The 23,398-nt window shown below is 32.8% G+C and overlaps 2 protein-coding genes across 2 annotated transcripts; one reads left to right on the top strand and one right to left on the bottom strand.

The window, feature by feature from the left end:
- Positions 1-1,098: 1,098 nt before the first annotated feature.
- Positions 1,099-3,081, top strand: LOC112769573 (uncharacterized). The gene is made up of 2 exons (XM_025814078.1): positions 1,099-1,495; positions 1,934-3,081. The coding sequence occupies exons 1-2, from the start codon at positions 1,099-1,101 to the stop codon at positions 3,079-3,081; spliced, it is 1,545 nt and encodes a 514-aa protein (XP_025669863.1).
- A 10,590-nt stretch (positions 3,082-13,671) lies between these two features.
- LOC112772928 (reticulon-like protein B17) lies at positions 13,672-16,438 on the bottom strand. Its single transcript, XM_025817951.2, has 8 exons — positions 15,887-16,438; positions 15,487-15,667; positions 15,301-15,375; positions 15,071-15,212; positions 14,887-14,956; positions 14,723-14,788; positions 14,515-14,637; positions 13,672-14,173 (listed from the first exon to the last, which is right to left on the bottom strand). The coding sequence occupies exons 1-8, from the start codon at positions 16,266-16,268 to the stop codon at positions 13,902-13,904; spliced, it is 1,311 nt and encodes a 436-aa protein (XP_025673736.1). The 5' UTR covers positions 16,269-16,438; the 3' UTR covers positions 13,672-13,901.
- Positions 16,439-23,398: the final 6,960 nt, after the last annotated feature.

Genomic DNA, 23,398 nt, shown 5'->3' with positions numbered 1-23,398 from the left:
ATAATTTCAATCTTATTACGTGCATGGCACTGGTAATTAAACTTGGAAAAGTCAAGACGTAGCTCCAATCCTATATTTTCTTTATGTTGTATGGAAGGAAAGGTTGAATTGCCTTTCTTGAAGCATCCACCTCAAATGTTGCAAGAGTTACATAGTGGAACAGACGAAAAAAGCATATACTTTCTTAAAAACATAAGGGCTTTCAACGGAATGTTTGCATTCACTTCTATGGTAGGAAGAGTTGACCATTCGATAAATAAAGGTGGTGCACCTCCTATCTTTCACATTGGAGGTCAAAATTATCACCGTATTGGCAGTTTACTACCACCGGAAAGTGAGAAACCAAAATTTGCTCAGCTATACATTTATGATACTGAGAATGAGATTACAAACCGCATGGAATCATTTAGGTAATTGTTCGACTCACGCGTGTAATTCTTCTATTTCCTAACTTTATCTAAAACGCTAATTATAGTAATATATTATGAGGAGTTAAATTCTAATGCGATCTTCTCGAAGCTTAACAAATGAATTGAAGTTCTCATATATTGTTTATTTATTAATAGGTCAAACATTAGTGCATAATTGATGGAAACTGAAATTGTTTCGTCCTTGAAAGTCATGATGGATGAAAATAATGTCCTAGCAAAGGCATTTCGTTCAGCACGGGATAGATACCAAATTGATGGCTCTGCTGATGTTAAGTTATGGTTAATAACCAAAAGAAATACTGATGCAAGGACATATAATTTGCCAACGGTATCTGAAGTTGCTGCACTGATAGTTGGAGATATTGACGAGAGCGGAGTTAATAGGGATATAATAATTGAGACAAAATCAAGAATCTTGCAGAGGATGGAAGTAGTACATCCAATGTACCTTGCTCTTCAATATCCTTTATTGTTTCCATACGGTGAGGATGGTTACAGATTACATATAGCTACTTCTTCTCAACCAAATGTCAGAAGAACTGAGAAAAGATCAACAATAATCATGAGAGACTTCTTTGCATACAAACTTCAGAGAAGGACTAACGAGTCTCAGATCCTTTTGCGGTCAAGAAGATTACTGTAACAATTCATAGTAGATGCCTACACTATGGTTGAGTCAGAACGGCTTTTATACTTACGATTGAAACAACCAAACTTGAGGCTAGGCAAGTTCAAGCAATTGCATGAGTGTATGGTTCGTGGTGAAACTAATACCGTTAACACTGGACAAAGAATTATTCTCCCAAAGAGCTTTACTGGTGGTCCAAGGTACATGTTCAACAATTGCAAAGATGCTTTTGCAATATGTAAATATGCTGGATATCCAAGTTACTTTATCACTATGACATGTAATCCAGAATCGTATGAGATAAAAAGAAAGGTAACACCCCAAGGACTCCATGCAAAGGATAGACCAGACATCTTATGTAGAATATTCAAGTTGAAGGTTGATAAATTAATTAAGGAATTGAAGAAAGGAACATTCTTTGGAAAGATTATTGGATGTAAGTATAACTAATCTTCTTACGAGTTTTTGTTTACTCTATCTATATTATCTATAGTACACTCATTGTATAGTACACTATCATTATTAAGAAACAATTATGTATATAGCATATACATGGTACGATCATTCGATAGTGTACTATCTTGAGTGTATTACAGTGCATTTATATAGTTTGTATTCCCTCAGGCTCATTGTATGGTACACTTATATAGTTTTATATGATTTTATTTTAGCATATTTTTTTCCTATTTACTTTATCGTACTTATTCGCACTACACGCTTAGGTTTATATAGTTTAGTTTAGAATCAACTATTTTTTAAATCACACTATCTAACTTATTTGCAATGTACTTAGTCTTATATGCTTTAGAATTTCGCATAAATATTTATATACTTTGTCCAAATTATTAGTAATATCATATTTTTAAATTTGCAGATTCTCTAACCATAGAGTTTCAGAAGAGAGGTCTACCTCATGCCCATCTTCTTTTATTCATGCATCCGGAATCAAAACCACGAACTGTTGATGACATAGACAAGGTTATTAAGACAGAGATTCCAGATAAGAGGGAAAATCCAAAATTGTATGCTGCTATTGAAAAATATATGGTTCATGGTCCATGCGGTCATTTAAATAGTAAGAGCCAATGCATGATCAATGGTAAATGCTCAAAGTTTTTCCCCAAAACATTCCGAGATAGGACAATTATTGACAAAACAGGCTTTCCAAGATATCAAAGAAGAGATGATGGGCGAACTGTATCAAAGAAAAATATAGAGGTTGAAAATTCCTTCATAGTTCCGTACAATCCCGGTCTTCTTCTAAAATTTGGATGTCACATCAATGTTGAGTATACTTGCCAAACTTCAGCAATCAAATATCTGTTCAAGTATCTTCACAAGGGTAATGACAGGGTGACAGCTGCATTTTATCAAAACAATGAATCTCAGGTAGATGAAATACGTAATTATTATGATTGTAGATATATATCAGCATGTGAAGCTGCATGGAGATTGTTTGGTTATCCTATTCAAATGAAGGAACCAGCAGTAATAAGATTGCCATTCCATCTTCCTGATGATATGCCAATTGTCTACAAAGATACCGATACAATTCAGTCAGTTGTTGAGACTTCTTTTTTCAAGCAATCTATGTTGATTGGATGGTTCAAAGCAAATGAAGCCCATAATGATGCAAAAAATCTGGCTTATTCTGAGTTTCCAACAAAATTTGTTTGGAATGGAGAGCATCATATGTGGACTCATAGAAAGCAAGGCTATGCCATAGGAAGGATATCTCATATACCACCAATGAATAAGGAAGATTACTATCTAAGGCTACTTTTGAACATTCAAAAGGGATGCACGAGTTTCAGTGATCTAAGAACAGTTGATGGTGTCGTTTATGACTCCTTCAAAGATGCATGCTATGCTCTAAGACTGTTGCAAGATGACAGAGAATTCATTGATGCAATCTCTGAAGCAGGAACATGGCACTCTGCAACTTTTTTAAGGAGACTTTTTGTTGTTTTATTAACATCAAATAACACGAGTAGGCCAGATTTTGTTTGGCAAAAGACTTGAAACTTTCTCTCTGATGACGTACTATATGAACAAAGAAGATTACTATAAATGGAAGGTAACTATAGTCTATTATATTTTTTTTCCATAGTAGAATTCAATTTATCATATAATTATAACAAAAATATTGGATAAGAAATTTTAAGAGTTATTTTCTTTAACAAAATGCCTTTTTTGGGAGTAAAATTATCATACATATGGCAAATTGTTTATTGGTGTTTACTTTAACTTTTTCTCTTTCTCTCTGATAATATTTAGGAAATATAACAAAACATTACTTAAAAATTGGATTATATATATATTAATTTCGTACTTGCTTTACTTTCTCCTCTTAATACAAATTTTGATTCATTGTTGTAAACCATATCTATTTAATCTAAGAAACTGTAACTAAATCCATATACTTCCAATACTTGCATTTGCATCGGTTGTTTTTGTGCCTTTTTTTTTATGTTATAATGATTTTGATATTCATGTTAATCACAATAATATTTTTTAAAAGGACATGTTACTAATGAAGCATTTTTTAAACTAAAAACAAGGAGTGTTATTTATCATTCAACAATGCATTTCAAACATTTTTTACCAGAGACTAATTTAATAATTTTTCAAGTAATTGTGTCATTTTAAATTGAAAAAATACAGATTTGATTATGTCAGAAGTCCAAATAAAAGATATTGCACTTGCAAAAAATTGAGGATTTGTTCCAGTCAAATGGCAAGTCATTGAAAGAATATTGTGGAATGCCATATCCTTCAAAAAATTTGGTGTCCAGCTTAGAAAACAGAATTATAATGGAAGAGTTGAACTTTGACATTAATGCTCTTGCGAATGAACTAGGTGGGTATTTAGAAAGGCTAATTAATGAGCAGAAATTTGCATACGATCAAATAATTGGTGCTGTTAGTGGTAATATGGGTGGACTTTTCTTCTTATACGGTCAAGGTGGTTGTGGAAAAACATTCTTATGGTCAACTATATCATGCTCAATTAGGTCTAAAGGAGGTATAGTTTTAAATGTTGCTTCGAGTGGGATTGCTGCACTTTTATTGCCTAATGGAAGAACTACACATTCAAGGTTTAAAATTCCTTTGACCATAAATGAAGATTCTTTGTGTAGCATTAAACAGTGAAGTCCTCTTGCAAGGTTAATATCCAAGGCCAAATTAATCATATGGGATGAAGCTCCAATGATAAGTAAGTATTGTTACGAAACTTTGGACAAATGCCTCAGAGACATCTTAAGGTGCTCAGATTCGTATAATGCTCATTTGCCATTTGGAGGTAAAGTTGTTCTCGGAGGAGATTTTAGACAAATTTTACCTGTGATTCCCAAAGGCTCAAGGCAAGATATAATTCAGTCTTCTATTAATTCTTCATATTTGTGGCATAACTGTAAGGTTTTGAAGCTTACAAAAAATATGAGATTGTCACTAGGTGAAAACAACAAGATACAAGAACTTAGAAATTTTGCAGAATGGTTACTCCAAATTGGTGATTGTTTAGCTGGTGATACAACAGATGGTGAATCGATCGTTCATATACCATCTGACATTTTGGTTAAGAACTCTGAGACAGCTTTGGATGACCTCATTGATTTCGTGTATCCAGATATGTTATCCAATTTATCCATTGAAAATTATTTCAAGGATAGAGCAATTCTTGCATCAACTTTGGATTGTGTCACTGATGTCAACAACAAGATGACTACAGGGTTACCTGGACAAGAAAGAGTCTACTTAAGTTCAGAATCTGTGTGTGCTGGGGAGGAAAATATGGAATTTGAGTTCGATGCTTTCTCGCCGGAGATTCTAAATGGAATAAATTGTTCAGGTCTACCACCACACAAGTTGGTTCTGAAAGTTGGCACTCCTGTTATGTTGCTGCGGAATATAGACCAAACTAATGGTTTGTGCAATGGAACGAGGATGCAAGTTAGAAGAATGGGAAATCATGTGATAGAATGCAAGACTTTAACTGGTAACAAAGCTGGAAGTATTGTTCTTATCCCAAGACTGAATCTAATTCCAAATAATGAAACATTGCCGGTCAGGTTTCAAAGAAGACAATTCACAATTATCATGTCATTTGCAATGACAATAAATAAGTCTCAGGGACAAACTCTATCAAAAGTTGGAATTTACCTTCCAATGCCAGTTTTCACCCATGGTTAATTGTATGTTGCGTTATCAAGGGTAACGAGTAAAGATGGTTTGCGAGTGCTGTTGCAAGATCATGGACAATTGGAAGATAACTGCACGATGAATGTGATATATAGAGAAGTTTTTGAGAGCCTATAATGAAAAGGTAATAACAAAATGTCTTACTAAATCTATTTATTTATTAAAATTTATTACTATCACTTCAAAAAATTTAGAAATTCTAGGAACTAATAGATGAATTCTTATTGTACATTAATAGTTTGAGAATATTAAAATTATCATAAAAATTCGTATTATTTTATTCTCTTGATAAACAATTTTATAATTACGTTAACCATATAATTTTATATACAAATATTGATACCGTGTTGTTTCATGTATATATTTTGCAGGTATCAAGAGATAGCATTGAATTGTTATTCAGTAAGTTTAAATTATTTATTGTTTATTACATAACTTTCTGCATTAGGATTCTCTATTAATTTGTTCTTCATTTTGAGTTGATTTTGATATGTTCTTACTTCACAGTAAACCAACATGTAAAACTTTGTTGGTGAATTTAAGTATTACTAGATTATTTATGGTCATATTGAGTATATATATCTGATTTATTGAAAAAAGTAGATCAAATAACTATTTTATAGTTAATGCAATTAACACTATATTAAGAAAAGAAAAACAATGCATACAAGTTATTTTTTTATTAATTAAATTATTATAATTAAAATTAATTTTAACCCAACAACTTAAAATTATAATTTCAATCTTATCACGTGCATGACACGGGTAATTAAAATTATTCTTTCATATATGTGGAAGGTAAACTTTTGCCACCTAAATAATGGTGATTTGCATCGACAATAATGTCAAATAAAAGATATTTAAAATTAAACAATAAATTTTATAAATACTAAAATAAATTACAACAAGGACGAAGTCAAAGTTTGAATACATCTTAAAAATGGAATGAAGAGGGAAAAAGGAATCACCATCAGGAATATGCATGCTGTAATTATTAATTACGCATCACCACAAATTACATTACTATTTTCATGCATGGCTAATAACAGTATGAAAAGAACATCTTATTTAAACAAGTGCATTCTTCCTGAAAAAACATAATTGATTGAATTAATAATTTCTTTTATTTTATTTATCTGTCACTTTAGTTCTTTTTAATTAAAGTGACAGATAAAAAAAAATAAAGTAGCATAATTAGAAGAAAATGGCATTGCCAACAAAGAAATTCTTTGTTACAGTGATTTATTGTCTTGTTTTGTTGTTCTCAGTTTTCTCAGGGAATGCTGAGGCGGGTGGTCGTACTATTGGCTATGGTGTACTTCAACGTAACACAGCACTTGGATGCAGCAAAAAACATCCCGCAGCGTGCCAAGACACAGAGGCTAATCAATATACTAGAGGTTGCAATGGTGTACTTGGGTGCAGAAAAACTCCATCTGCATCATGATCCACAACTCTATCTCTATCTAAACAAAATTGAAACACCAAAATTCTTTTATATTATTCCACGTATTATAAATCATCATGTACATAAATGCATGTGTGATATATAGTACACAAAATTCTTTATCAATTTTGTTTGAGTTGATCCACAAAATGCATGTTTTGTTATCTATGTTGTATATGTGCATTAGTGCATATGCCTTTTGTATTCATTTTGCAGAACAATGAAATAAAAATGCCATTCTTTTATTTAATTTTTGTACTTTTTTTATACATTTTTTTAGTATAAGAAACAAATATTTTATTATCTTCTTTCACTTCTTATTAATCACTTCTAATATATAGTAAAAGTAAAAAATTACAAAAAAATATACACAAAAATTATACATATAACATTGTTAATATATTATGATCTCTTTATGGTACCAAAATAGTAGTTTTTAGCCATTGGAGTGCCTTATGCAATTACAATGAAGCGGTAATTGTGACAGAATCATATTCTATGTTGGCATACTACTAACATTAATCACAATTAAAATTATAAGCGATTTTGCGCGACTATTATTTAATATATGTTAAAATATAAAATATACATTGAAATTATATAAAATTAGACATATAATGATATAAATATACATTAATATATAATAATTGATTTTTGATATGTAAAAAATATTTTTTATATTTATAGAATGAAAATTAGAAAATAAAGCAAAATATTTTTTACAATTAAATCCAATCAAGTTAAAAAAAAAAAGTAGAGAATATGCTAAAATTGAAGTTAAACGCGTAAATATTGTAAATGAAAAAAATACACCTATCATTTTTGTTAGGTTTAATTACTCTGTTGATTTCTATAGTTTCGCAAAATTTTCAATTATGTCACTATACTTTTTTTCCTTTTAATTGGTCCCTATACCAATTTTTTTTTTAATTAGGTCCCTCTTGATAGTAATTGGCTTAATTGTATAGGGACTCAAACAACAACAACAACAACAACAACAACAACAACAAAGCCTTGTCCCACTAAGTGGGGTCGGCTACATGAATCAAATGACGCCATTGTGCTCTGTCATGTGTCATGTCTACAGAGAGACCACTTACATGTAGATCTCGTTTGACCACCTCATGGATGGTCTTCTTAGGTCTTCCTCTGCCTTTCGCCCCTTGTCCATCTTCCGTCTCATCCACCCTCCTGACTGGATGTTCTATCGGTCTTCTTCTCACATGTCCAAACCACCTAAGACGCGATTCAACCATCTTTTCCACGATGGGTGCTACTCCAACTCTCTCCCTTATATCTTCATTCCTTATTTTATCCAATCGCGTATGACCACTCATCCATCTCAACATCTTCATCTCTGCCACACTCAGCTTATGTTCGTGCTCCCCTTTAGCCGCCCAACACTCCGTACCATAAAGTATAGCCGGTCTTATAGCGGTGCGATAGAATTTACCTTTAAGTTTTAAATGCACTTTTTTGTCGCATATAAAACCAAATGCACTTCGCCATTTTGACCACCCTGCTTGGATCCTATGATTTACATCCTGTTCAATCTCTCCATTATCCTGTATGATGCACCCAAGATACCTCAAACTTTTAACTTTTTGTAGGGTATTTTCTCCAATCTTCACCTCTATATTAGGGTTATCCCTTCTCAGACTGAACTTACATTCCATATATTCCGTCTTGCTACGGCTTATGCGCAGACCATACACTTCTAAAGCTTCTCTCCATAACTCCAACTTCTTATTTAAGTCTTCCATTGACTCTCCCATAAGGACGATATCATCGGCAAAAAGCATGCACCATGGCACAGGCTCTTGGATGTGCTCTGTGAGTACTTCCAAGACTAATGTGAAAAGGTACGGACTTAAGGATGATCCCTGGTGTAATCATATACCAATAGGAAATTCCTCTGTCACACCACCTTGAGTCTTCACACTAGTTGTGGCCCCATCATACATATCTTTAATTGCACGAATATATGCGATCCTTACCCTCCTCTTTTCTAAAACCTTTCATAAGACCTCCCTTGGTACTCTATCGTACGCTTTTTCCAAATCAATAAACACCATATGTAGATCCCTTTTATTACTACGATACCTCTCCATCATCCTCCTTAAAAGGTATACCGCTTCAGTGGTAGATCTACCTGGCATAAATCCAAATTGGTTCTCTGTTACTTGTGTCTCTTTTCTCAACCTCCGTTCTATCACCCTTTCCTATAACTTCATGGTATGACTCATAAGCTTGATTCCTCTATAGTTTTCGCAACTTTGTATATCCCCCTTATTCTTGTAGATAGGTACCAATATGCTCTTTCTCCACTCATCAGGCATCTTCTTTGACCTTAAAATCTCATTAAAAAGCTTGGTTAACCAGTTGACGCCTTTTTCTCCAAGACCCTTCCAAACCTCAATCGGGATATTATCAAGTCCTACTACCCTGTCATTTTTCATCTGCTTTAGAGCCTCTTTTACCTCGAAGTCTCGAATTCTTCGATAGTAGTCAAAGTTTTGATCATCTTCCCTTGTGCATAATCGACCAAGGCTCGGAAGAGCCTTCTGTCCCTCATTAAATAATTTGTAGAAGTAGCTCTGCCACCTTTCCTTAATCTTCTCCTCTTGAGCCAATACCACTCCATCCTTATCCTTTATGCACTTAACCTGATCCAAATCTCTCGTTCTTCTTTCACGGTTCTTTGCGATTCTATATATACCTTTTTCTCCTTCTTTTGTGTCCAAAGACTGGTAAAGACCCTCATATGCTCTTGTTCTTGCTTCACTTACAGCCACTTTTGTCTCTTTCTTAGCCGCCTTATATTTTTCCCAGTTATCTGCGTTGCGACATAAAGACCACTCTTTAAAGCACTCCCTTTTTATCTTTAATTGTATAGGGACTCAACTAAAAAAAATTGGTGCAGGAATTCAAATAAAAGGAAAAAAAAAGTGTAGGGACCAATTTAAAAAAATTGGTGGAATGACTCAATTAAAAGTTATTCTATTTATAACAATTGATACATCATTATAATACAATTGATACACTATTATAATACATCATCGAAAATAAGATGTGTTTGAAAAAGAAGAGGGAGACGAGAGGAGAGGGAGGGAGAGAGCAAAGAAAAACTCAAAAAAAGAATACTGCTTCATGCCCCAACTTGTGCACTAACTTGAATTCTGTTTGTGCATCTATAGGGTCAGGAATCAAGAAAGTGCTGCTTGATTATTTTTGTTTAGCTAATGCAGTAGATAAGCAAGCACACCATTATTTTTCACCTAGTTTCAGCACCTCTTTTTCCCCACTAATCACTAATGCCTGCCGTGGTTCCATTTCCTCTGTTCTTGCCACCACTAGTGCCTGCGCTGTTTCCATTTCCTCAGTTCCTGCCACCACAGTAGCCGGTGGTTCCTTTTCCTCCGTTGGTGCCACCACCGTTGCCTGCTGTTGTTCCTCCTCAGCTACTTGTGCTTCTCCCTTTTCTAGATGTTGCACAACATGTTGCTTTAAATATCTAAATAATACCAGCAACATAAAAGCTGCAAGAAGAAATAACAAAGTCATAAAAAATAGGACTACCGTCGGAATATACCGACAGTAACAACACAGTCAATTTTGAAACAAAAACATTTTAAAAAAAATTTTCGTCGAATTAATCCGCCGATATAATGATGCGGAGACGTATGATATGGCGTCAACGTTATTGTCGTAAAATTTTTTACAGTAATGTTCAACAGATTCCATTTTCTTACTATCTATATTTCATTGCTAAATTCAACGAAAATTACCATCGGACATAAAAATTCGCCGATAATATATTATTCGCGAAATTTATTTCGTCGGATAGATACCGACGATAATTCTAATAGTATTCAACATTTTTTTGTAGTAATTGTTAATATATTATGAAAAGTGAGTCCGGTATGCTATTGTATTAAACGAAACGTGATATTCTATTTCTCTCTACTATTAAGATATAATATAATTTATATGAACGGTCAAGATTTTAGAAGCTTTCTTTGAGTGTATATAAAGAGCAATAGCTCATGGTGAACTTCAAACAGACTAAGTAATTGAGAGGTATTTAAGCCCATAAATTGTCTCCTTTTATCCATATGTAATGAATGCTTGGTGCGTGAAGAGCTCAAAGCTTGCTCTTCAGGAAAGCCTTTTCTTGTTAATGAGATGATGAGATTATCATGTCCATCATCAACACTTGCTTGTAATATCATTTGGATTGGACTTAGACTCCAAATAATAATAACAACAATAATAATAATTAGTAGTGATTTCTTTCTGATAAGAAAAAAAAAATTGGATTCTTTTATTAGATTCCTATGTAAGAGAAGATAATAAATTTTACATATTACTTAAATATTTTGTAAAAATTATTTTTTTATATAACTAAATTTGTAAATATAAAATTTGTTAAATATGGATGTACATTTTAGAAAAAATAATTTTCTTATTTACTTGTACAATTAAAAAATTGGATAAGTGTGTCTCTTTCTTAATATTTTTATTTGATCTCAAATTATTCTTATATTATTTTGGTTTTAAATTTGTATTTAACTATTTAATTATGTTTTAGATTTTTAGTTACATCTTTGAAAGTTGAGATTTGAGACCATTAATAGAGAGGTTAACTCTTTAATTATGATAATGTGTTAGAACATCTCTAATGTTAGATCTATTTTTAATTAGAAAATATTTGGTAACAAAAAAGAATTAGCTAAGAATAGTTAAAATTTGTGGTATTTAGTATTTATTAATTATTACAACAATTAATAAATACTAAATAAAGTAAATTCTGACTATTTTTTTTGTCTTTATAGCATTATTATTTTTAATTTTATTTTGGATCTTACAAAATGACATGTAAATATTTATGGAACTATATGTCATAAATAATGATTTTAAATTAAAAATAAAATTTGTCCTTTCAATACTTAATTTAGTTTAGTTATAATTTTATATTATTTCATATTATTTTATTAATATAATTATATAAATAGTAAAATTTTATTAGTTTTTCATCAAGGTGATATATACACATTCATCCTAACTACTATTAACTATATACAAATTTAGATATATTCCTTTAACACATGTATTCTTTCATATGTTTGGAAGGTAAACTTTTGCCACCTAAATAATGGTGATTTGCATCGACAATAATGTCAAATAAAAGATATTTAAAATTAAACAATAAATTTTATAAATACTAAAATAAATTAAACAACAAGGACGAAGTCAAAGTTTGAATACATCTTAAAAATGGAATGAAGAGGGAAAAAGGAATCACCATCAGGAATATGCATGCTGTAATTATTAATTACGCATCACCACAAATTACATTACTATTTTCATGCATGGCTAATAACAGTATGAAAAGAACATCTTATTTAAACAAGTGCATTCTTCCTGAAAAAACATAATTGATTGAATTAATAATTTCTTTTATTTTATTTATCTGTCACTTTAGTTCTTTTTAATTAAAGTGACAGATAAAAAAAATAAAGTAGCATAATTAGAAGAAAATGGCATTGCCAACAAAGAAATTCTTTGTTACAGTGATTTATTGTCTTGTTTTGTTGTTCTCAGTTTTCTCAGGGAATGCTGAGGCGGGTGGTCGTACTATTGGCTATGGTGTACTTCAACGTAACACAGCACTTGGATGCAGCAAAAAACATCCCGCAGCGTGCCAAGACACAGAGGCTAATCAATATACTAGAGGTTGCAATGGTGTACTTGGGTGCAGAAAAACTCCATCTGCATCATGATCCACAACTCTATCTCTATCTAAACAAAATTGAAACACCAAAATTCTTTTATATTATTCCACGTATTATAAATCATCATGTACATAAATGCATGTGTGATATATAGTACACAAAATTCTTTATCAATTTTGTTTGAGTTGATCCACAAAATGCATGTTTTGTTATCTATGTTGTATATGTGCATTAGTGCATATGCCTTTTGTATTCATTTTGCAGAACAATGAAATAAAAATGCCATTCTTTTATTTAATTTTTGTACTTTTTTTATACATTTTTTTAGTATAAGAAACAAATATTTTATTATCTTCTTTCACTTCTTATTAATCACTTCTAATATATAGTAAAAGTAAAAAATTACAAAAAAAATATACACAAAAATTATACATATAACATTGTTAATATATTATGATCTCTTTATGGTACCAAAATAGTAGTTTTTAGCCATTGGAGCGCCTTATGCAATTACAATGAAGCGGTAATTGTCACAGAATCATATTCTATGTTGGCATATTACTAACATTAATCACAATTAAAATTATAAGCGATTTTGCGCGACTATTATTTAATATATGTTAAAATATAAAATATACATTGAAATTATACAAAATTAGACATATAATGATATAAATATACATTAATATATAATAATTGATTTTTGATATGTAAAAAATATTTTTTATATTTATAGAATGAAAATTAGAAAATAAAGCAAAATATTTTTTACAACTTAATCCAATCAAGTTAAAAAAAAAAAGTAGAGAATATGCTAAAATTGAAGTTAAACGCGTAAATATCGTAAATGAAAAAATACACCTATCATTTTTGTTAAGTTTAATTACTCTGTTGATTCCTATAGTTTCGCGAAATTTTCAATTAGGTCTCTATACTTTTTTTCCTTTTAATTGGGTCTCTACACCAAATTTTTTTAATTAGGTCCCTCTTGATAGTAATTGGCTTAATTGTATAGGAACTCAACTAAAAAAAATTGGTGCAGGGATCCAAATAAAAAAAAAAAGTGTAGAGACCAATTAAAAAAAATTGGTGTAATGACACAATTAAAAAAAAAAAAAGTATAAAGACCTAATTAAAAATTTTGCAAAATTATAGGGACCAACAGAGTAATTAAACATTTTTGTTATAAAAGTTATTCTATTTATAACAATTAATACATCATTATAATACAATTGATACACTATTATAATACATCATCGAAAATAAGATGTGTTTGAAAAAGAAGAGGGAGACGAGAGGAGAGGGAGGGAGAGAGCAAAGAAAAAAGAATACTGCTTCATATGCCCCAACTTGTGCACTAACTTGAATTCTGTTTGTGCATCTATAGGGTCAGGAATCAAGAAAGTGCTGCTTGATTATTTTTGTTTAGCTAATGCAGTAGATAAGCAAGCACACCATTATTTTTCACCTAGTTTCAGCACCTCTTTTTCCCCACTAACCACTAATGCCTGCCGTGGTTCCATTTCCTCTGTTCTTGCCACCACTAGTGCCTGCGCTGTTTCCATTTCCTCAGTTCCTGCCACCACAGTAGCCGGTGGTTCCTTTTCCTCCGTTGGTGCCACCACCGTTGCCTGCTGTTGTTCCTCCTCAGCTACTTGTTCTTCTCCCTTTTCTAGTTGTTGCACAACATGTTGCTTTAAATATCTAAATAATACCAGCAACATAAAAGCTGCAAGAAGAAATAACAAAGTCATAAAAACAGGTATCACAACTCAAACTTGCCATATCCATATACTAATAAAGCTGGCCGGTGCACAAAAGGAAGTCCTTCGGATACTCTCAATTCACTTTGTCACTTGATAACAAGGTCAAGGGTGATTTCTTATAATATGGCCTCTTATAAGTTATAAGTTATATCACTTGTCCTCCCTTTTAAGTGAAAAATAAAATTGAATGTACCTATTCTCATCTCATGTTAAAATTTCTTAAACAAGAGCTATTATTTGCAGCAAAGTGTTGTTCTTGAAACAAATAGCAATCTGATCACTTAGGTCCTGGTAGGGGACTTACCCGTGTAGATTCGAGTTTTTATCGAAGAAAGATTCCAGAAAGCCATAAGTGCTGATACTACTAGTTTCTTCTTGTGAGTACAAGTACACCATATGTCCAACAACCATAAGGTAAAGCGATCAGCTGCATGACAAAACCATTCTACTATTAAGCATAAAAATGTATACAAGCCTACATAATTTCATATAAGGGGTCGGTGGAATTGGACCTCTTTGGTTTATCTTTTCAGTGTAGCAAGAATAAAGCTTTGGAGCAGTGAAGCTGATTAAAAACCCTGTTTGAATATATAACAGCAAGACATGTAAACAAGACTAAATTATAATGAAAAAGAAAAAACAAAGCAGACTCTATGGGGTTTGTTGGTGTCCTCACCAATGGCACACAGCCTCCAGATTGTAATAAAGTGTCCATATTCCGCACCTAGTAAAAGGAAAGGAGCTACCTACAACCACAGAGAAGATTAAGCCATTGTCAACATTAACACATGATAATAAAAAAGTGAAAACTAGAAAGAAAGGGAAAGAAATATTTTAGCTTCTAAGATTGATTGAATTACTTTGAGGGTCATGGATGGTTCTCCTGAAAACAGCTGTCTTGTAACTGAAATTGTGAGATTCAAAGTAGGCAGAATCAATTTTGCAAGGTGCAAAATGTCATCTTCTTTCAGCTTGAACTCGCGCTTTTTCTCAACCTGGTTCCTGAAACACAACATCAAGTCATAGGAAGTTTCTCGGAGAGAGTTCATAGAATAATAATGGCACCATCTAGTAGAAAGAACAACTGTACCTTTGGCAAATTGTGTTTAGGACAAAGGAGACACCAAGAAAAACAATAGCCAATTGTGACATTGCCGAGAAAATGCTGAACAAAAGCATGTAGGAAAATCACTCAGATCTTTCTCCATGATCGTTATATAAAGAGCAAAACAAAACATCAAACACAGATATTGTAGATTGAAGAGAAGTTTCAGACCTAAAGTTGAGTCCTTTGGAAAAGCAAGAAGATAAGAGGCAGAGAGACCCAATACCAAACCAAAGGGTTGATTTTGCCACATCTTTCCACATGATCAAATCACTGACCACCTGCTGAACACGCTGCAAATCACCTCCATTCTCTTCTTCTTCCTCTTCTTCTTCTTCTTCTCCTTCTTCAGCTTTTATATATAAAAAAAGGGGGAAAAAGTGATTTTTCCATTAGCTTTTCGGAAGAAGCACTTCCAAGATAATAATATGATCTGATTTTCCAAAGATTAACATAATTTTTGTCTAGAAAAATGAAGAAAAACAACCAGAAACGCAAAACCAGCCACAAAATAGAATCACAAGAATCATCAAACGTTTCAAACATCAAAAACCGAAACGTTAGGGCATACTTGGAGGAAATGGGATTGAAGGTGGTGGGAGCACCGGGTTTGATTTTTCCTTCTTGGACCGCACTGTGTTCCTTCGCTTTCTAGGTTTTCCAACCTCTTCCGCCATAGCGTCCTTCTCGTCCCGAACGTCAGGCTCGGAGCGCCTCCTCGGCTTCCGAGACTTTCTGGGAGATGGCAGTGCCGCCGCGACGGTCGCCTGTGCCCCTCTTCCCGCCTTGGCCCTCCTCCGCGGCACGGCGGGTTCCGGCGAATCCTCCGGTTCGAGAAGACGGTCGGCAAGGCGTGTCCTGGACCTGCGGAGGGGCGAAGTGGTGGTGGTGGAGTCGATTGACATGGGAAGAGGGTCTTGTTGTTTCTGTGGTGTAGAAGAAGAATCATCCATGATTTTATTTGAATTGAATTGAAATATTGAATGTCGTAACGCTTCTAATGATGAAGTGGGTGAGGAGCTTCTTCAGTCTTGAGAATTTGAATAGTGAGGGTGTTTTCTGCACTAGTAGCCGTTGGAGAGAGAGAGAGAGAGAGAGACAGCGCGCGCTCCAAAATGGACCATTTTCTGACAAAAAAAAAAATACATGATGTGAAATATGTTTGAAGTGGTGGTTTTTGGTAACTAAACGGGCATAGGCCCGAAATAGATTATAAAATCACTGATATTCGGATAAAAATACTATTTGTACATTAAAAATAAATATTAAAATTAGTCACAAATATATTTATGTATAATAAATATATGTATAGTTTAATTTATTTTTAATATATATTTATATTTTAATATATATTTTATATTGGTGATTAATTTTAATATACATGTAATATTGTTGTATTTAGGATATTAAATAGTAGGAAAAACTACCAAAAGTACCCATGAAGTTTACGAACGCTGACAAAAGTACCCATACACTAAGGAAATTAACGTTGTACCCATGAAAGATGAGTTCCGTATGACAAAAGTATCCAAATCTTAATTTTTTGTTGATTTTTTAATAAAATTCCTAAACTACCCTACGCTCAACCTCCACTCACTTTTTCAACCTTTCATAACTCAATTCGCACCAACTGTTGCCATGGAGTCCAAAACTACTCCTACAACAAACCAGACCGAAATCAATGGTAGTGGTGGTGGTAGAGGATCGGACCTCAACCGATTCACTCATAAGTTTATAATCCATACCCAAACCAAATTAATCAAACACCAAAAAATACTCAAAACATAAAAATTTTCAAATCTATTCATCCAATTTCAATTCACTTTAGCAAAACTAGAAATAGAAAAAGTCATCAACCATAAAAAATCAACAAATCCATTCATCCAATTTGAAATTTATTTCAGCAAAAATCAAAAGTAGAAGTAGCCATCAACTGGATCTTCTGTAAATCAATCTCAGCCTTCATAAAAAATAGAAGCAGATTTAAAAAAAATAGAACAGTATCATTTTAGTAGTAACTAAATCAATTTCTGAAAAGAAGAAAAATAAAATAAAATGTTTTAAAAAAAAGAAATACATTTTTCTTCGCCGGCCGACTGTAATATCGTCAATGGCAGAACCTCCATCCACAGTGCCACCTCCCTTTCTTCTCTGATTTCTCTTTACCGAACCCGCTTTCTGCATGCAAAAGTACCACGACTCCTCTCTCTTCTCAGGTGTGCAACGACAGTGTTCTCCTCGGCTGCAACAGACGCGCCACGACAGCATTCTCCTCAGGTTGGGTCACAGGTGTGCGATGAAGGTGTTGTAGTCACCTTAATAGTGAGAGTGAGAAGCAGTGAGAGGGGAAGAGATTGGCGGTAATGGAGTAGGTGGGTGGTGGCCGACAATGAGGAGGTAGGAGGAGAGTTTTTGTGACTCTGTGAGGGTTTTTGAGGGATAAGTGAGGAGAGAGGAAGAAGAGAAAAGAGGGAGTCACGGTAGAATGGGGTTAAGGTGGGGTAGTTTAGGAATTTTATTAAAAAATCAACAAAAAATTAGGATTTGGATACTTTTGTCATACAGAACCCATCTTTCATGGGTACATCGTTAATTTCCTTAGTTTATGGGTACTTTTGTCAGCGTTCGTAAACTTCATGGATACTTTTGGTAGTTTTTCCTAAATAGTAAGTCATCCAAATCCAAAAAATTCCTAATTCATCCAAGTCCAAAAACAATAGTAAGTCATAGGAGGTTATTTCGTTAGGAGAGATGTCTAGAAATTCAAAAGAGTAAGTAGTCAAATTGATCCTTGAAAAATCACTAATTAAAATCATCCTAAAAAATTTTAAAATTAATTATGTTAATCATTTCGTCCATTCCGTCACTAACGACGTTAAATTTTACTGACGTGTCACGTTAGTTTTTTTTGTCAGGATTCAGACTCACAAACAGGCCCAAACCATAAGAAAACTAGAGTCTAATCCAACAACCCGACCCGAACGTAACATACTCTCCTTCTCTGCTCGTCTCAGCCTCCATGCCGTTTCCAACAGCTGTTGCCTCTTCGTTGATGTTGTTCTTCCCGCTGTCACCTACATTTGCGCCTTTGCATCGGCTCCTATCAGTATCTATCTCCATATCCCAACCCGCCTAAACCCAAAGCCATACACCAACCCACGCACCTTGTTTACTTGCAAGAGAAGAGCATCTCAGCAATACGGTTCCTTCTCAGCCTGAACTCCTTGGAACAATCAGAAGCCACCACCATGATCGCATGGTCAATTATCTCAAATATGTCAAAAGAAGATGAACAAGACCTGAAATAACTCCTCCAGTGATCCAATGACTTCATGATGCTCATTCCCAATCAAACCATTTGGGAGACTTTAATCCAAATCCCAACAATAGGAATAGCTAAAAAATAGAATCACCCACCGATCAAAATTTAATTTTGACTAAACACCCAATTTGGTTCTTATCCATTTTCACAAAGGATAAAGCGATCCCTGTCAAAAAAATGGACACTTCGATCCTCAATCTTTTTATTTTGGGACAATACGATCCCTCTGTTAAAAAATCTGTTAAATAATAACAAAAGTTAATTTTGTGGGAAGTTTTATTTGTATTTTGTGGAGGTTTTAAACCTCCATAAACTATTAAAAAGTTTGTTTTTGAAAAATTTCTTCAACAATGGTAGTTAAGTGAAGAAAAATCATTGATGAAAATGATGCCGCAAAAAAAAGTAATTGTAGTATAAATACCTTTTAAAGAAAAAAATAACATCGAATAAGAAATGAAAGAAGAGAATTTTAATATTGATAATATTGGTATTGGTGATGATGACGATAGAGGAGATAATGATGATGATAAAGCAATAAAAATAATGGAGGTAGGAGTGATAATAATGAGGATGAAGAAGGTAGTGGACTAGTAGTAGTAATTGGTTATATTGTTGAAAAGAATTTTGCGGAGGTTTAAAACCCCCACAAAATACAAATAAAACTCCCACAAAACTATTTTTTGTTATTTTTTAACAGAGGGATCGTATTATCCCAAAATAAAAAGGTTGAGGGTCGAAGTGTCCCCCTTTTTTTTTACTGTGAAAATGAACAAGGACCGGATTGAGTGTTTACTCTTTAATTTTTTCTCATGGAGTAGGTAGATAGCACCAATGTCGACAATAATATACAGTTCTTTTCAATGTTTTCTAAAAACCACAAGAAAGCTTTCTGTTGTTCTTGTTGTTGCTGTTCTTGATCCTTGAGTACAGAGGAAGAGTACAGAGAAAGACTGACACAAGCAGAAAAGATTGGTACAAGTTGTAGCAGAGAAAGAGACCATGTTCCACCAGAAGCCAGTGACGGTGACTGAGGACGAGGACGGAGAGGAGTTGGACGGTGCAGCGACCGCGATCTCTGCAACATTAGGTGAAGGGTGTTCAGCGAAGTAACAGCTACCTATTTACGCCAGAGAGGAACTGCGGGCAAGGACCTGCGGCGTCGTGGTAGAGGAACGTACATGGACTGACGGCGACGTGGAATACCTTGCAGGACGGTGGCATGGTGGAGCTTCAAGTAGAAGACGAAGAAGTTGCTGAATGTGGGAAGAAGGAAATCCTATTCCTTGCTGGGTTTGAGTCTGGTTTGATGCGGGTAGGATCCGGGTTTGAGTTCGGGTTGTCAAGCTAACGTGTCACGTCAGTAAAATTTAACGTTGTTAGTGACAAAATAGACTGAGAGACTAGCGTGATTAATTTTAAATCTTTCGAAGACGATTTTGATTAATTTAATCTTTCGTGGACCAATTTGACTATTTACCCGAATTCAAAACGTTGTTGGTGCATGAGGCATGAGATTATTTTCAGTCATTCCTCTCTCTTTTTTCTCATTTTTTGTCTTGAGTTATCACTCTTCTCATTTTTCGACTATATACCTTAGCCCAATGGAGATGTATCAGCTGGCCCGATAGGTTAACTTTTTCTCAATTTTTTCTTCACCTGACCCTTATCCAAAAAAAAAAATTTTTTCGGCCTCCCAAAAAATTAAAGGGTGGATTAGTTTGTGAAAATATTTTTTATTTTTATTTTTTGTTTTTATTTTTTGAAAATAATTTTTATTTTTAACTTTTAACATTTTCTAAAATGCGATTGGTTTTGTGAAAAGAAAATTTATTTCTAAACGTTGAAAATAATAAAATTATGTTTGGTTAGTATATTTTCAAAATGTAATTTTAATATTTATAATTTAAAATTATATTTTTATTTAATTATAATTTTAGTTATTTAAGTTCTTTTTAAGTTAACATTAATTTTTATACAGTATCAAAGATAAAATAAATTACTATCTTAAAAAAGTTAATTGCATTATAGTAAAAATATATTATTTAACAAAAATAATAATAATAAATCTAGATGACATTATTTTTTATTATATGGATAAAGTAAATTCACCACTAAAACTAAAAATAAAAATAAAAAAATCTATCACTATTCAACACTTTAAGAAAGTAATAACTAATTCATATATGATAATTGTTCTACATTTAATTTGTAATTGTCTTTTTTATTTGGACCATTTCAACAACTTCAGGAGTATCGTCATCAATTTTATTTGTGTAGTTCATCTACAATCATAGTGATTAAAGGTTAGGTTCAATTCTAATTTTTTAGTCACAAAAATTCTAATTATTCAGATATAAAAAGATTATATGTCATGTATTTCATTAAGTTCAAATAATTAGCAGTTTAAAAAGAATTTACTTTTAAACTAGTATTCAAGTGAGATAACTTTTTCAAGAATCACAAGAATGCATGTAGAACAAGGGTTGTTCTTTCATATACCCAAATTCATAAGATGAAGAACGAAAATAATCCTTAAAACTGAATCAATATATAAATTAAAATAGAATAGCAATAGTCTTAATCCATAGAAATAAATAGAGCTCATAACCTTAACCAATGAGGTTTAGAGACTCATGACTCAGAGAGAAAACTAGGGTTCAAAAAATTGTGAAAGTGCGTAAGAGAGAAGATTTCTCGAAGGGCTGAATCTTTTTTCTTTTATATCTAACCTAATTTGATTTGAAATTAAAATAAAATAATAAATTTTAAAGCTAAAAGATTTTGTTTGTAATTAAAAATAATTAAAATAAAATAAAATAGAACAATTAAAATCTAAATCCAACTAAAGATGCTCTTTTAGTGAAAGTAGATCCGCATTGCTGGCGTTAAACGCCAAATTCAGCGTTTAGCGCCCTAGGGGACAGAGACGCTTCTTCCAATTCTGGCTTGCTGGCACTAAACACCAGACTTGGCGTTTAGTGACCTAGTGGGCAGAGAGCTCCCTTGTGTTTCTGAGTTGCTGGCGCTAAACGTCCAGGTCCGCGTTTAACGCTAGCTTGGCAACTTCTAAACTCTTTTCTTTTCTTGTACACGAACTCTGTCAAACCGATTCGAACTTCACCTGAAATAATTAAAATACTAAAGCAACTCAAAGTAGCACTCAAAGAAGTTTCAAACACTAAAATTTAATTAAAACTCAATAAATTTGTATCTAAAATAAATAGAAAATAGAGAGAAGATGCTCACGCATCATTCACCCCATCCAATTCTCACCCAGTGTCCCGTAAAAAATACAAGACAGGAAAATAGGCTAGTCGATGAGGTAAAAAAGCATCAAAGAAGTGACAAAAGAGAAAGAAGATTGGCATAGAAAAAAAAATGCAAAAATTACGGTGATTTCACCACAAGGAAAATAACCTATCCTCTTCAAGGAGAATATCATGGCTCTGATACCATGTTAGAAACAAGAGACTAAACTGGAGAAAGGATGGTATATTATTGAGTGTATTCAAGTTATCTATTCAAGTTGTATAGAATGATACAATATAAAAGGGTATTTATAGATACTAAGAGAATCGTAATAATAAAGACGTAATCTCCTATAATAAATATTCAGATATATTAAATAATACTAATTGATCCTAATTATAACAATTTATGTTCCCAATTTATATACTGCTCTTTAAACCAGGTACTTACAGTATGACATGAATATTGAAAGCTTACTGTAACAACTCTATGACACAAATTGTGGCACACAATTATCAAAAATATTGCAACTCCCTCCTCTAAACTCACCTTTTTTCCATCACATAAATCTGTAAATTCTCTCAAGGTTTTGCAAAAGTTTAAGAGCACTTCTTTTTTCATTAAAAAATTTTCATAACATCTAGTTGGATGGCTAACTAAAAATTCAACTGTATACATTCTTTCTATCAAAGCAAAAGTTCTACAAGGTACTTTGTCAATTTTTTTTCAATTCATAGTTAACCATTATTCTAAACATAATAATGTCTCCTATTTCTCGTTGAAATTCATTTGCATCTTATTTACTCTCAATACTTGAGTTATGATATGGTTCGCACAGAGACATAATTTTCTGCTCATATACATAATCCATTTATTTAAATTTACTCCAATAATCATTGAATAAAAGCATGCAAACAAAATTTGTTTGAATTAATAAAAGAATCAAACATAAATAGGAAAATTATAGAATAGCAGTAAACAAAAATAAAGTACTAACTCAATCAAAGAAAATATCGAGTCTAAAAACATAGAAAACTATTAACTAATTCAACTTAATTATTTAAAGTACTACTCAACATCATGAAGCCATTCTATCCTTCCAGCAGCAGGGATTGTCATAAAAATACATCTTCATTCTACAGTAACAAATTTAGCCACCGCTCTATTGTATATAATTTTTGAAACATCTTAAAATTCAAGGTTCACAAAGGATCAAAAGATCGAACTCTTACTTTTCGGATCTAGCGCTCTAATATCATGTCATGATACAATTTATCCCAAAAGCTTCAGCTAATGAAAAAAGATAATACTAATGGTTATATATCTAATACTCCATAAACTTCCATTGTACACATACCTGCAACCTCTTACTTGAGTATAGGGAGCTTATGCCATTTGAGCTATAACTCATTAGCAAAAATTTGGAAAGATAGGAGACTTGAACCCGCAACTTCTTAATTGAATATAGGGAGTCTATGCCATTTGAGCAATTACTCATTGGTAGTTGATAAT

Source organism: Arachis hypogaea, chromosome 18, assembly GCF_003086295.3.
Source record: "Arachis hypogaea cultivar Tifrunner chromosome 18, arahy.Tifrunner.gnm2.J5K5, whole genome shotgun sequence".
NCBI lineage: Eukaryota > Viridiplantae > Streptophyta > Magnoliopsida > Fabales > Fabaceae > Arachis > Arachis hypogaea.
Note: the sequence above shows the minus strand (reverse complement) of the source record. Positions and strands in the feature narration are given on the sequence as shown.